This window comes from Clupea harengus, chromosome 4 (assembly GCF_900700415.2).
Source record: "Clupea harengus chromosome 4, Ch_v2.0.2, whole genome shotgun sequence".
NCBI classification, from domain to species: Eukaryota; Metazoa; Chordata; class Actinopteri; order Clupeiformes; family Clupeidae; genus Clupea; species Clupea harengus.
In genome coordinates this window covers 29505995-29519416 of record NC_045155.1, presented here as the reverse complement: position 1 = coordinate 29519416, position 13422 = coordinate 29505995, and the positions used below count along the sequence as shown (strand labels likewise).

The window sequence follows — 13422 nt, the reverse complement described above, 5'->3', positions numbered from 1 at the left end:
TACTCGTCGTTGTTTGCGTTTAACAATGTGCAAGGTTCCGTATCCTCAACCTGGCAACCCGCGTGAGCTTCACTGGGGAGGGGGCGGAGGGAGACAACTATCCATAATTTTGAATTTGGACTGCTGTACACATTTTAAACATTTGCTGTTTGCTATTTTTGTTTTGTTTGCATGCTGATCTTTTGAATGACGCCGTCTCCAAATCTCTTAATAAGTTCATATAACAGTTCACACACACAGTAGCCTAAAGCTGGATTAGGTGACATTTTCTAGAATTGTCTAGACTCTAGAACGTCATAGAAAATTTTCGGACATGCACCTGCTACTTTGTCCCGAAACTGACACCACAGCTTTCTTTGTAAGTTTGTTTTTTGCACTTTAACCCCATGCTATATCATTATAGAACCAACCTATACAGGTATATGGGATATCTGTTCAGTAGGAATCATACATCATCTTTTTCAAAATAAAAACAAACATTTCCTTCTCAACATCAAGGCCTATTAGTAACCTCAAACCGTCTTTTGAACGGCCTTCTCATAGAAGTTCAAGATATCTGAGATTACATAACAGAAAATGACTGAACACACACACGACAGAGAGAATAACAGATTAATTTATTACAGTAGTATACTACTGTCATATTTTTACAGTTGAGAGCAAATAAACACATTAACTAACACAGAAACTGGAAATGTACAATTTACTCTTCCCCTGCAGATGGAAGAACGATCTTGCTGGGGTCGTAGTAGTTCTCAGACATGATGGGCAACCCCCCGGCTTCCCTCTTTTTGATCTGTTTCTCAGCTTCCCTCCTGGCCCACTGTCTCATCCTGGTGAAGATGAAGAAAACAAGACTTCTTTGAAGCATGTTTTAATATGCAACTTTTCATGGTATTTGGTCATGTGGAGGACAGATAAACACCCCAGTTGTTCCAACTAGTCGCATATGCTATGCACTATGCAGTTTTTTGGTCCGGCTTGGACCATCCCGTGAAAATGTAAAAAGAGCTTTCACACACTGAATCACTTACTATATCGCCATAAGATATGGTTAACATGCTAGCAAGCATTCTATCAGTTGTTGTTGGTATTGGCAGGGTTTTTGCATGCCTTTTCAGTAGTTTCAGTAAAGAAAAAAAACAATAATCTAGTAACAGTGTAGTAGTATCAGTGGCTGTTGAGTGAGTGAGAGTACTATTTCGGGTCGGGGAGGGTTACAGAACCACAAGCACAAGGTCGTAGCATGTACGGTATAGGTTTGTATTGATTCATTTTTTTGCGTAGTTTCAGCTGGCATTTTGTACCTGCGTATTTTGACCAAGAATTGCTTGGTTGGTACACAAAATGCGTGCAGGTTGGCAGGTCTGCAGTTCCATTAAGGACCACGGCCCGTTTTACAGCTGGTTAATTCTGGTATCTCTTGTTCATGTAGGTTACATCTTGGTACCAATTATGGGCTTGAGAGGTGAAGTATAAATAGAGAACAAACTAAAACCTCACTACTCATCCCAGACTCAAAGTCAAACTACAGATTAACACCCAGATATACCAGAATACCTGTTCACAGGTCCACACACATACAAACATGCTTGCACACAAAACACTGCCAAGCGTAGAATTCTTATAATGTATAATTAAAGTGGCAGATGACTGATCAATATCTGTAAGTCCTCAATGAATAGTAGCAATGGAAAACAGAGGTTTTACCCACAATAAAAACTATAAATGAACACATCAACTATTATCAGCTATAGGAAATAGAACCTGGAGTAAGTTTGATCTGTTATTGTTCCAAGTATAAGCCTAATGCTAAATCAAAATGTAAAAGAGGTGAGAACATTATTAGAACATTCCAGATTCTAACTCATGAACTGTAGAGCTGTGATTGTTCTAACTTAGAGTCTGTTAGTAATTTGAAATAATGTTGTCCCAGGCATAATGCACGCTGGCCCTGTCTAATAATGCATGTATTGGAGGAGACAGTAGTTCTCACAAACCCTGCAACATTAGTGTGGCAAGGGACTGCCTGCAGGGTAAATACAAAGATAAGACTAAGGTCAATAGCACCGTCATCTGACACTGAACAACCACCCAGACCATCTAAACCATCTTAATGATTTCATGTGTTCGTTATGATACATAAATCACTACTTGAGTAATACTATGAATAGCTTTCAGGAGTAATATGATTCATGATTAGAAATTATAACAAAGACTGTCATCGTCACTGCAAATTTCTGAACATTGTAGGTGTACGTAACATACATTACGTGAAGTTTATTCAAACTCCATACATGAAAAGTTCAAGTTCAAGTTTGGAATGGCATATTTCTGCTCATGAAAGTTTTGAAGAGGAGTGAATCTCGTTGACATTTATGTTAACACTTACCCATGGTCAGGTAGGTAGTGGAGAAAGGTACCACCCAGGACAATAGCAATAGAAATGCCGAAAAAGAATGCCAGCCTCATGTTCCATGCATCTGCAGTGGCATCAGTTGAGAATCCATGGTATTCTGGATTCTACAAAGACAAACTGTATGTAAATGCCTTTCAGATTAAACCAACACAACATATCCTACTGATGGCTGCACAACAAACTCATCAATATACGTAAGGTTCATTCAATATATCCTACGCTGGTTAATATCGAAGCGTTTCAGATGTAGGTCTCCGTGTACCTAAATTACTTCTACAATTCCTTGCGTCTACACAGGTCTAGTTTCCTCCGGCAGTTTATGACTTTGAAAATGTTCAGAAGAAGCATTGAGTAACTAAACCGCTACATTTCCATGCTTTTCTGTGAACGGTATGAGTGTCCACTTATGTAAAAAAAAATTACCACGGCCATCATTCGTTACCATCGTTCATCCGAGTTTCTACTGAAGGTTTGTGGTTGTTCCTGTTTAGAGATCTCGAAAGGTGTCGATACCCACAATTCCACACTAGGGCTAATCATTCCTGCCCCTGATACTTGCAATTTTTTCCACAAAAGATATGATCATTAGCTGTTAGAACTGTACTATCGCTACTGTCAGGGCAGAGGATACCGTAAACTTACACCTGGTAGCAACCCGGGCATGCCGGTGTAAACAACTGTGAACAGCTAGCATTAGTAATATAGGACGTCCACTAATGACATTTCAATTCTTTGGAAATAATTCCAGTGCCCAAGTTCAAGGGCTTGGACGTCATCTTTAACGTTACCTTTACACTGATAAACGAGTTAGCAAGCCAACGTGTTTAGCATTGCAAATTGTGGTTTCATAGCCCACTACTAGGCTAAGACATAAGGGTAAACCACACTCTTTCAAACGGCCTGACACTACATTGCAAGCGAACTAACTTAACAGATATCTAACCATTTCAAGGACAGGTTTGGTGACAATGTAACAATAATAGCAAGCAACGTTTACATCCCTGTTTTGAGCCATTCAAGGAGAAATATGGAACCAACTCACCTTCTCAAACGGGCTGACCTCTGCGTGTCCATGACTTTCCTTGGCATGAGAGGGCTGCAGATCCGTGACAGCGGTAGCGCCTGCAGCACTCGATGGTGTCGATTGGGACACAAAACGAGCACCGTACACGGGGCTAAAGCGCATTCGAGACAACGAAGGCCAAATCCGAGTAAGCCGTGAAGCCATCCTGAACTTCTGGTCTTGAAGCCCGCTGCTCCGCGAAGTCTTCACCGACAGTAAGAACACTTCCGGTGTAAATAACAACGTCACCTGGAAGTGAAAAGTGACTTCGTTTACTTCTATGCTGTTAGAGCCCGCGATTCTCTGCTGCCATCTAACGGGTGCCAGAAAATACATATATTCTGAAAATGGAATGACACTCTATAGCTCGAGTTTCCCACCGGTAAATATGTTAACTCACATTATATCATTAACACATTATCCTACCGGTCACATTAGTGACCCCACCCATGAAACACACTTTTTCACCTACTTTTTGATTGATTATTTCAAAAGCTTATTAATGACACGTGATTTGGATGTTTTCATGTCTTGGAAAGATTTGGGATTAAATGGGTTGAGTCTGTTTCATGAGTTGAACTGACATATTGATACAGTAATCAATGGAGTAATTTGTCAAAAGAACCCCCCCCCCCCCCCCCCCAGCCCCTTATGGTACAGGCTATTGGCCACAGATCTGCCAACATCAGTGGGTCAAAGGGCTGCCTGCTGTTTGTCTTACCTAGATAAACAGTTGATAAAAGGTTGTCTGGTCTTCCAGTAAATGGTCAAACATTCTTTGGCAACAAAACTGTGAACTGGAATAGTTGAACTGAAGAGTTGAAAATAAATAGGAACTGTCAGGACCAACACTACTGAAAGGTGATATTGGGTCTAAAAATACAGTCAACACATGATCATGATCATATGGTTAACATAATGTTGCTCGTTTTTGGCATACAATACATTCTGCTCTTGCTGCCTCAAGTAACAGGTAAGTGACTATCTTATATCCTGGAGCAAAATCTAACATGAGAAAGTAAAGATCATTGCCTTACAATATGATCTTTACTCATACTGGCAGTATAAATGAGAAAATGTATGCTTACAGTTTACAATACTTTTTGTTAACCTCTGATTGCTTTCATCAAACACATCAAAAACATGGTACAATTAATTAATTAAGTCTGTAGTCTGTGGAATTCAACATTGCTCAACACTGACACTAGTCTCAAAACTGTTCCTTGATTTTTTTTCTTTTTTCTTTTTATTCATTTTATGAAGAGGCATTAGAGTGACTATGCAGTGTCTTTCTGGTTCTAGCCTCAAAACTGTTCCTTGATTTTGTTTTTGTTTTTTGTTTTTATTCATTTTATGAAGAGGCATTAGAGTGACTATTCAGTGTCTTTTGGTTTAGGTTCACAGCTTGTGCCATGTTACTCTAAGTTTGACATGAACACAGGGACCTGCAATGAGCTCATAGGGAACGTGACACAAGGCCATTGCTGTTTCAACTCGAACTATGGCTTCAGAAAAGAAAGTGGTAAATGCATGTCCTGTCGGTAAGTCAAGGAAATGTCACCACACTCGTGGATTTGCTTCAGTGTCGTATATCTCCCTCATGCTCACAGCTGCTCATTCTGACATCTCCAGCCAAGCCTCATGGTCAGCCTGGTCATCCTGGGGTCCTTGCTCCGTGTCTTGTCTAAAAGGTGTCAAGCAAAGGCGACGGAGATGTGATGGGATTGGAGAGTGCAGGGACCCAGAAAAGCTTGGGATTCTGCAAACAACTATTTGTGAAGATATAGACTGCTGCCCTGGTAAAAATCAAATGGCTCATGACACTCTTTTCAAGGTTAAAAAGCCTGGTGCACTTGCTGCTCTGGGACATTTGAAATAATAATTAAAAAAATCAAACCAAACAAAAGGGTGAGCAAGTCTGGTCGGTTAAATCTATCGTTTTCATTTCGCAGAGCAAGGTGGATGGGGAGAATGGGGACCATGGAAGCCTTGCTCCGTGTCCTGTGCGGATGGAGTGTCCAGTAGAGAGAGGCTATGCGCCAACCCACCGCCCAAATGTGGAGGAGGCTGTGACGGCCCAGGGCAAGACCTTAAACCTTGTTCAACAGGAGACATCTGCCCTAGTACGTTGTGATACAAAATGTTTTAATGTTTACGGGATTTTTTAAAAGGACATACTATTGTTACGTTATCAATTTAAGGATAATGAACACATGATTAGAACAGTTTAAGGATAAATGAAAGGACTCAGTTACAGAATATAGTATAGTGGTAATGGGGAATCTAAGAGGGTTAGTGTACGTGTATTTTAAGGAATTTAGTGACTACAACAGAAATGTTTGCATTCCTGCCTCTGTCATCCCTTCTTAGTCATCTGCATGAGAGCAGTAGCTGAAGACTGACATGTGCAGTCATTGTGCAAATTAGTTTCAAATGGTTAAATTGAAACACAAAAACATGACTCAGCAAGTTTACTACTTCCTCTCCTAATACAGCTTCCTGTCTAAAGACTTCCTCTCTGACCTCTGAACAAATCAAAAGTCTTCCTTTCTTTGCCTTTCTTCAGCACATGGCAGCTGGTCAGAATGGGGACCTTGGAATCCCTGTTCAGGAACATGTAAGAAGGAGGGTGACAATCCACCATCACAGGAACGTAGGAGAACTTGCACCAACCCTGCCCCATCATCTGAGCCAGCTGGGCGTTCCTGTCAAGGGGTTGACACTGATACACAGCCTTGCGATTTCCTGCGAATGTGTCCTAGTGAGTGCAACACGACATCTGCAGTTGAACTACAGTGGAGAGGGATTTCCATCCTGATCTTGCACCACACATTTCTCACACAACTATGCACACCCATGACGATTCAGAACCTATAACAGCTCTTGACCTTATCGTAATTCCATTTCCTAGTTGACGGTGGCTGGGGAGCATGGGGCCCTCTCTCTGAATGTTCAGTGACCTGTGGGGTCGGCCAACGATTCGCGGAGCGAAACTGTAATAATCCAGCACTAAAATACGGAGGAAAGTTTTGTGTGGGGGACAGCAGAACATCTGAAATCTGCAACACACAAACGCATTGCCCAGGTGAAAACCTTACATGTACACAGCAAACTGTGATCTGTATGACCACAATCACAAAATGGTACTGCTTTGTCAAGGAATTGTGAAAACCTGATTGGTTTCTCTGGGGACTCTTTTGTTTACCACATTGGATGATCTGTAAACAATTTTATAGATTTTTGTTGTGAATGACAATATGGCAGTGCACTATGTCTTTAATAATGTGACGCTTGTCTTTTAGTGGATGGGGAATGGCAGGAGTGGGAACAGTGGGGAACATGTACTAAAGGTACATATCCGAGACCCATCAGCTGTACTAAAAAAACTGGAAAACAAAGTCGAGAAAGGAGCTGTTTGTTCAAGGACTTTGATGGACACTCGTGTGCTGGGAGCCCTGTTGAACACAGGCTGTGCTACGATATTTCAAGCACGTCAGAAAGGCGTTGCGAAAGTAAGTCACAACAACAGTGTATTCTTCATCAACTTGAATACCTCTCAAGGTAGTATCAATTACAAAGTCAATATGCATCATCTCCACATTCAAAGAAGCCTTCATAATCTGGTTAACACATGCACTGCTGTGTTTGACCAGAACCTGCTCGCTGGAATGAGTGGACCGAGTGGAGTTTTTGTCACCCTCCCTGTGGACCGGGTTCCAAACAAAAGAGAGAACGACTCTGTGTACCTGATCTCCCAGAATCTGAGTAAGTTAATCGATATAGTTTAGGTATTTAGCAGAAGTTTTTGTCTAAAGCGACTTCCAAAACGAATGATAAAAAAGAGTAAAAACAACGATGACAAAATTAAGCAATAAGCATAATGCAACAAAATCTGTATAACTTCTGTGGCGTGTAGCCAAAGTGATGCGTAAATGACCGTGTACTTCTGTGGCGTGTAGCCAAAGTGATGCGTAAATGACCGTGTACTTCCGTGGCGTGTAGCCAAAGTGATGCGTAAATGACCGTGTACTTCTGTGGCGTGTAGCCAAAGTGATGCGTAAATGACTGTGTACTTCTGTGGCGTGTAGCCAAAGTGATGCGTAAATGACCGTGTACTTCTGTGGCGTGTAGCCAAAGTGATGCGTAAATGACCGTGTACTTCTGTGGCGTGTAGCCAAAGTGATGCGTAAATGGCCGTGTACTTCTGTGGCGTGTAGCCAAAGTGATGCGTAAATGGCCGTGTACTTCTGTGGCGTGTAGCCAAAGTGATGCGTAAATGACCGTGTACTTCTGTGGTGTGTAGCCAAAGTGATGCGTAAATGACCGTGTACTTCCTTGTGTTCATTATGTTGGGTGTCCCATTGTTTCATGTCTGCAGAATTTGGTTTTAATGTTTCATTTTAAGTCAACTATTAAGAGTCAATGTGTTTTGTTTAAATGGCAGTGTTTTAGCTATGTTTACCCTGATCCTGTAAATATATATGCTTGCTCCATTTACCATTTTGTATTAATGTGTGAGTATTTGTCTTATGTTTACAAACGGCACAAAAGAAAAACATACATCTGACCCTGCGAGATCGTGACACTTATTGCTACATTAGCTCATATGCTACAATATTATATGAAGTCGATAAAATGCGGTATGTTTGGGAGCGCTGTTGATATCCATATTTTGGCTGTGTCGCAGGAACAACATTTATTATTCTGGGAAACCCAGATTCAGGTGTCCTGGCCTTAGTGCAGAGAACAGAACACAGAGTGAAGACTGTCCTAATGTTCCTGCATGCTAAGATATGCAGTGGCCGTCCAGTGGGATAATGGAAGGTAATGTAGAAGCAAAGCATGATGAAAGTGAATACTTAAACATATACAAATTGGGACTTTAAGGTGTGTGTGTGTGTGTGGGGGGGGGGGGGGGGGGGGGGGAGTGTCATCATGCATTAACAAACATGGCTTCATGTTTTACAGGTGCAGTGAGTGGAATTTTGAGTGAAAACATTATTAAAAGTTTTTCCAGTTAAAATGATGCTTGACATTTAGATTTACAGTTTTATTGTACTGTTCTGATTTTTGTGTATAGGTACAGTAAGTCAGTAACAGGGAGAAACACATTTGCTGCATACAGGATTGAAGGTTTGATGTCTTTCTCCATTTCAGATGCAGCTTTATATACAAAAATCCACCTCTTCAGATGCTCGCTAAAACAACAAAACATCGGAGAGGAACATTTTGCAAGTCGCTTCTGCTGGGAAATCTGCTGGCCTGCCTTTCTGTTGGGAATGATATGACACACAATTGTTGTATTCGGGATATTAAAGGTTTACCTTGTTTTTTTCAATAGCGGGAAACACCCAAAAGATTATTCTTAATTGCTATTCTAATGCATCTTGTTAGATTAGGCCTATAATTGTCTCAACACTTGAAAGAATACAAATACAAGTCTTAATATGAAGAGATACCCTGTGTGTATGCATATATTTATTATATATGTATACCACTCATTTTATATATATGATAATATATATATATATATCACTATTGGGTGTGGTGGTGCAGTGGTTAGCAGCACACCACTTTGGAAGACCCAGATTGCAGGTTCTCTGTAAATTACTTTGGTTAAAAGCTTCTTCTATATTCCTGACCTTTGCATTTTAATTTCATTACCAAGCTTCAGCCTATATCAACGTATAAAATGTGATAATGACATATGTCATAAACATGTAAGAAAAACATGGGTGTATGTCCCTATGGCCCACATACTGACAAAACTGCACAACTCATATGTGCAGTAAGTCACTTTGGGATAAAGTTTTAAAGAAACGTGGTTGGGTGAGCAGGTGTGAAAAGACTTTGGGGTCTTGCATACATATTGGCGCCCTCTGGTGGATAAAAATGTGCCCTGCGAAGCAGACTAAAGCTGTAACAGAGGGAGACGGGGAAGATTCATATGTAACAGTAGAACAGTAGATCATCACTGGAAATATACAGGTCGTGTCCTGCGCAACGGCGCAGTGTAGTTTTATTATCAGTAGTTATTCTTAGTTTCCCCCTGTCTTTCTTTTGGGCTTTCCCGCTTTGGACTTCTCTTCTGTGCTTTAATACCCGAGTTGTTTTTGTGTTTTGCCCATTGTTTTGCCCCTGTTAACCCAGTACTTGCTGGTTCATTAAACTTCCATCTCCCTGCAATCTTGGTGTCGTCTGCCATTCTGTGACAACATCAGTACAGGCTTTAATATATGTCTTGCTTTGCTCCTTCTTTAAGGATACATGTAATCTATATCACTCAGAATCAGAATCAGGTTTTATTGGCCAAGTAAGTTTGCACAAACAAGGAATTTTACTTGGTAAAGTGGCTCTCAGTGTGCTTACACAAAATATACATTACAATACAAAACAAACAGTGCAACAGTGCAACGGTCTAAGAAGTTTAAGAAAGTATATACAAGGCGGAATGGCTATATACAGTAGCTGTGAAATGTTACACAACAGTAGTGCAAGGAAGAAGTGGAGAGTGCAAGAAGTGCAGGGATAAATATATATGCTACAGTGGGTTAGCTGTTCAGTAGTGAGACGGCGAGGGGGAAGAAACTGTTTTTGTGTCTGGAGGTTTTGGCGAACAGTGATCTGTAGCGTCTACCAGAGGGGAGGAGTTTGAATAGGTTGTGTCCGGGGTGTGAGGGGTCTGCAGTGATTTTTCCTGCCCGTTTCCTGACTCTGGAGGTGTACAGGTCTTGGATGGTGGGCAGGTTGGCACCGATGATCTTTCCTGCAGACCTGACTGTCCGCTGGAGTCTATTCCTATCCAGTTTGGTGGCCGAAACCAGACAGTTATTGAAGTGCAGAGAACAGACTCGATGACTGCAGTGTAGAACTGGATCAGCAGCTCCTGAGGCAGGTTGTACTTCCTGAGCAGACGCAGGAAGTACATCCTCTGTTGGGCCTTCTTGATGATGGTGTTGATGTTGATCCTAGAAACCTGAAGAAACCTGTGTCACCATGTTGCTGAACCAAGGTGTTTAATGTAAAATAGATGTAAACTAAAACGTTTATTTGCCAATGATATTTAATAAAGAGATGTTAAACAGTTAATGTATGAGTATGGCCAGTGCTCGTATAGCTTAAATTCCACAAACTGCAAAACATTTGGTTAAAATAAAAGTAAATAACTAAACTTTTGGTTTTGAAGCATTAGTTATGTTTCCAAAACCTAAATATCCTAATCACATTTATGTATGTGAATAATGGTTGCACAGTTGTAATAAACACTGTTTATTCAGTGTAAAAATGCTCTGTCACGATGAATTGCTCTCCAGTTGTACAGGAACTTAAATAATGTTTCCTATTTACAATGAGGAATTCAAAAAAGAATGGTTGGCAGCTGAATATGTTCAAACAATGTTTTGACCAACAATTAGTTGAGGGTTTGTCACCTGACTGAGGGTGGATCTTCCCCTATCAGTTTTTCTGTAACCACAAACTGATAACACAAAACTGACAACCTACCCAAGAATATAACTTCATGTTTTCAAGGAGGGCTTTCAGGCAGCCTAAATAAAAGGTGTTGTTGATTGTGTGGTGGCACTGCACGGCGCTCACAAAAGAATTTAGTGTTACCTCAGTAAAGCCAGCACAGGTTCAGTGAAGATTGCTGATGGAGCTGAATCACTATGAGAAGAACAGTCCAAAGACAGGCAAAGTAGAGGGAATCTCTGAGACAGACATATATATGTCTATGAAAAGGACCCCTGAGATGACCCCTGAGAAGACCCCTGAGATGACCCCTGAGATGACCCCTGAGAAGACCCCTGGATCCCAACCCTCTGGTACATAAACTCTCTTACAACTGTGGTCATTTTAATAGTTGGTGGATTAACTCATGTATGTAGGACTAGCCTCACTCAAAATGATACCAAAAAAGCTGACAGCTGACAGAGAGGCAGACAGCCAGGTGGTAAATTTGATTATTTGATTTATCCCAGGAAATGGGAGTGGTGCCAAACATGCAACAAGTTCTGATTGAGTAAAAGTTAAAGGACAGAGTTAGTTTTAATTGTCCATAAGGAATAGCCAAACACCATGGACCATCTTCTATTGTGGTTTAGTGACTGCAGTAAACTTCAGATCTACACATTCAGTCTCTTGACTCCTCTTGTGGAATTGCAAGATAGTAGCTGGTTTTCGCCGCCACACAACTAAAATAGATAAACATCTATAAATAAATGTTTGTGTCACTGGGGAATGATAAAGCTCTCGTCACAGCTTGTTTTTATAGTTTCAGTATCTTATGAAGCACATGCTCGTGAGATTGTAATGTCAAAGGAATGTGGCACTGTCAACACTTTTTAAGAATTTGAATTAAATGAATGAAATAAACTTAAAGGTGATGTGGGTATCTGAATCTCATATTAGTCCCAAGCAACTGTATTGACTCATAATGAATCTTTGCTTGACATTATCCAAACAAAGTAATGTGTTTAGAGTATTGCAGATGAACATGGTTGAGATGCTATGAATGAAATGATATCAAGAGAGATCAGAGCAATTATTCCCCTTAACATTTATAAATTTAGCAGCCATTTTTATTTAAAGCGACTGACAGAACAGTGTAAGTAAATAATTCCATTTAGTATATATTATGGCCTACAGTATGATCCTGTGTATAGAACCTATGACCTACCAATTGAGCTAAAAAGCTAAATATAGCGGATTATGTTCCCAGTGATGGTATGGGATTATGTTCCCAGTGATGATATGGGATTATGTTCCCAGGGATGTTAAGGGTTAATGCCTGTGTGAAGAGGAAGGGCCTCATCTGCTGGGTTTATACTTAAAGGGTTAATGACTGTGTGAAGAAGTTTAGGAAATGCAACTTTTTAATATTGTGTGCTTTTGTAACCAACCTCAAGTCAGTTCAGTAGTAATTTGTAGAGATGTATTTGCTTTGCTTGAAGTGTGTGTCTATGTTTATGGGAAAGAGGAATGCAGTTTTCATTAGCGCTTGATACATGTACAGAATGCAGAATTAAATCAAAGTTTGCATGGCTTTTTATTGTGATCAGATCATATGGCATGGCATCATAAATGCTTTGAAAACACAGATCTTGGTTTCTGATGTTGATAACATTCAGCCATTATTATGTATTATTATCTAAACATCATGATAAAGTTCACACAAAGCATATGCTATTGCCCTGCTGATACTGCTATGACTTCCTCAAACCAAAGATCCCATCCATTGTCCAGGTCTAATGATGCATATGTTCCTCTTTGGTTTTTAATCTCCTGGTCACACCTCTCACCAGTGACTCGTTTTGTGTTTTTGTGTACACACACACACACACACACACACACACACACACACACACACACACACACACACACACACACATACTCTCACACACACATACCCTCACACACACACACACTTGCTTCTGGAATGTAACTAAGCTGTTGTGTGTTTCAGGGGCTGGGAGTACCGGTTCTAGATGGACCACTATCTGTCTGGGACTGCTGCTGCTGCTGCTACTGCTGCTGCTGCTGCTGGTAGCAACGGGACTGTGTGTCATGTATGGTACACAGAAGGACCAGCTCCAGACAGAGAGAAACCAGCTTCAAACCAGTTACTTTAATCTGACTGAAGAGAGAAACAATCTGCAGACAGAGAAAGACCAGCTACTGATCGGTAACTCCAATCTCACTGTATAGACAAAACCAGCAATAGACTATAGACAGACAGACCCCAATAACCGAAATCTGACAACAGAGAGAAGCCTAATTTAGACTAGGTGCTGACCAGTTATTCTAATTTGATTTAGTGAACTAGCACCAAACTACTGATCAGTTGTCTAATTTTGTTAGAGGCAGAGAGAGACCAGCTCCTGACCAGTTATACCAACCTAGTCACTTAGATAAACCAGCTACAGATAGAGAAACTAGTTAA

The 13422-nt window shown here is 40.7% G+C and overlaps 2 protein-coding genes across 4 annotated transcripts; one reads left to right on the top strand and one right to left on the bottom strand.

Moving 5' to 3' along the window:
• Positions 1 to 598: 598 nt before the first annotated feature.
• ndufb11 (NADH:ubiquinone oxidoreductase subunit B11) lies at positions 599 to 3730 on the bottom strand. Its single transcript, XM_012820091.3, has 3 exons — positions 3462 to 3730; positions 2393 to 2523; positions 599 to 833 (listed from the first exon to the last, which is right to left on the bottom strand). Exons 1-3 carry the CDS (start codon positions 3645 to 3647, stop codon positions 704 to 706), a joined length of 447 nt encoding a protein of 148 aa, XP_012675545.1. The 5' UTR covers positions 3648 to 3730; the 3' UTR covers positions 599 to 703.
• A 501-nt stretch (positions 3731 to 4231) lies between these two features.
• Positions 4232 to 9668, top strand: LOC105893659 (properdin). Of its 3 annotated transcripts, none has more exons than XM_042707697.1 (10): positions 4232 to 4343; positions 4879 to 5023; positions 5115 to 5281; positions 5435 to 5605; positions 6049 to 6243; positions 6394 to 6567; positions 6785 to 6994; positions 7136 to 7247; positions 8170 to 8306; positions 8640 to 9668. In XM_042707697.1, exons 2-9 carry the CDS (start codon positions 4914 to 4916, stop codon positions 8270 to 8272), a joined length of 1242 nt encoding a protein of 413 aa, XP_042563631.1. In that variant the 5' UTR covers positions 4232 to 4343; positions 4879 to 4913; the 3' UTR covers positions 8273 to 8306; positions 8640 to 9668. The 3 variants fall into 3 exon arrangements, with proteins under 3 accessions (XP_042563631.1, XP_031422828.1, XP_012675555.2); XM_031566968.2 differs by having other exon boundaries at positions 4249 to 4455; positions 4864 to 5023; XM_012820101.3 differs by having other exon boundaries at positions 4250 to 4455.
• The last annotated feature ends 3754 nt before the right edge of the window (positions 9669 to 13422 follow it).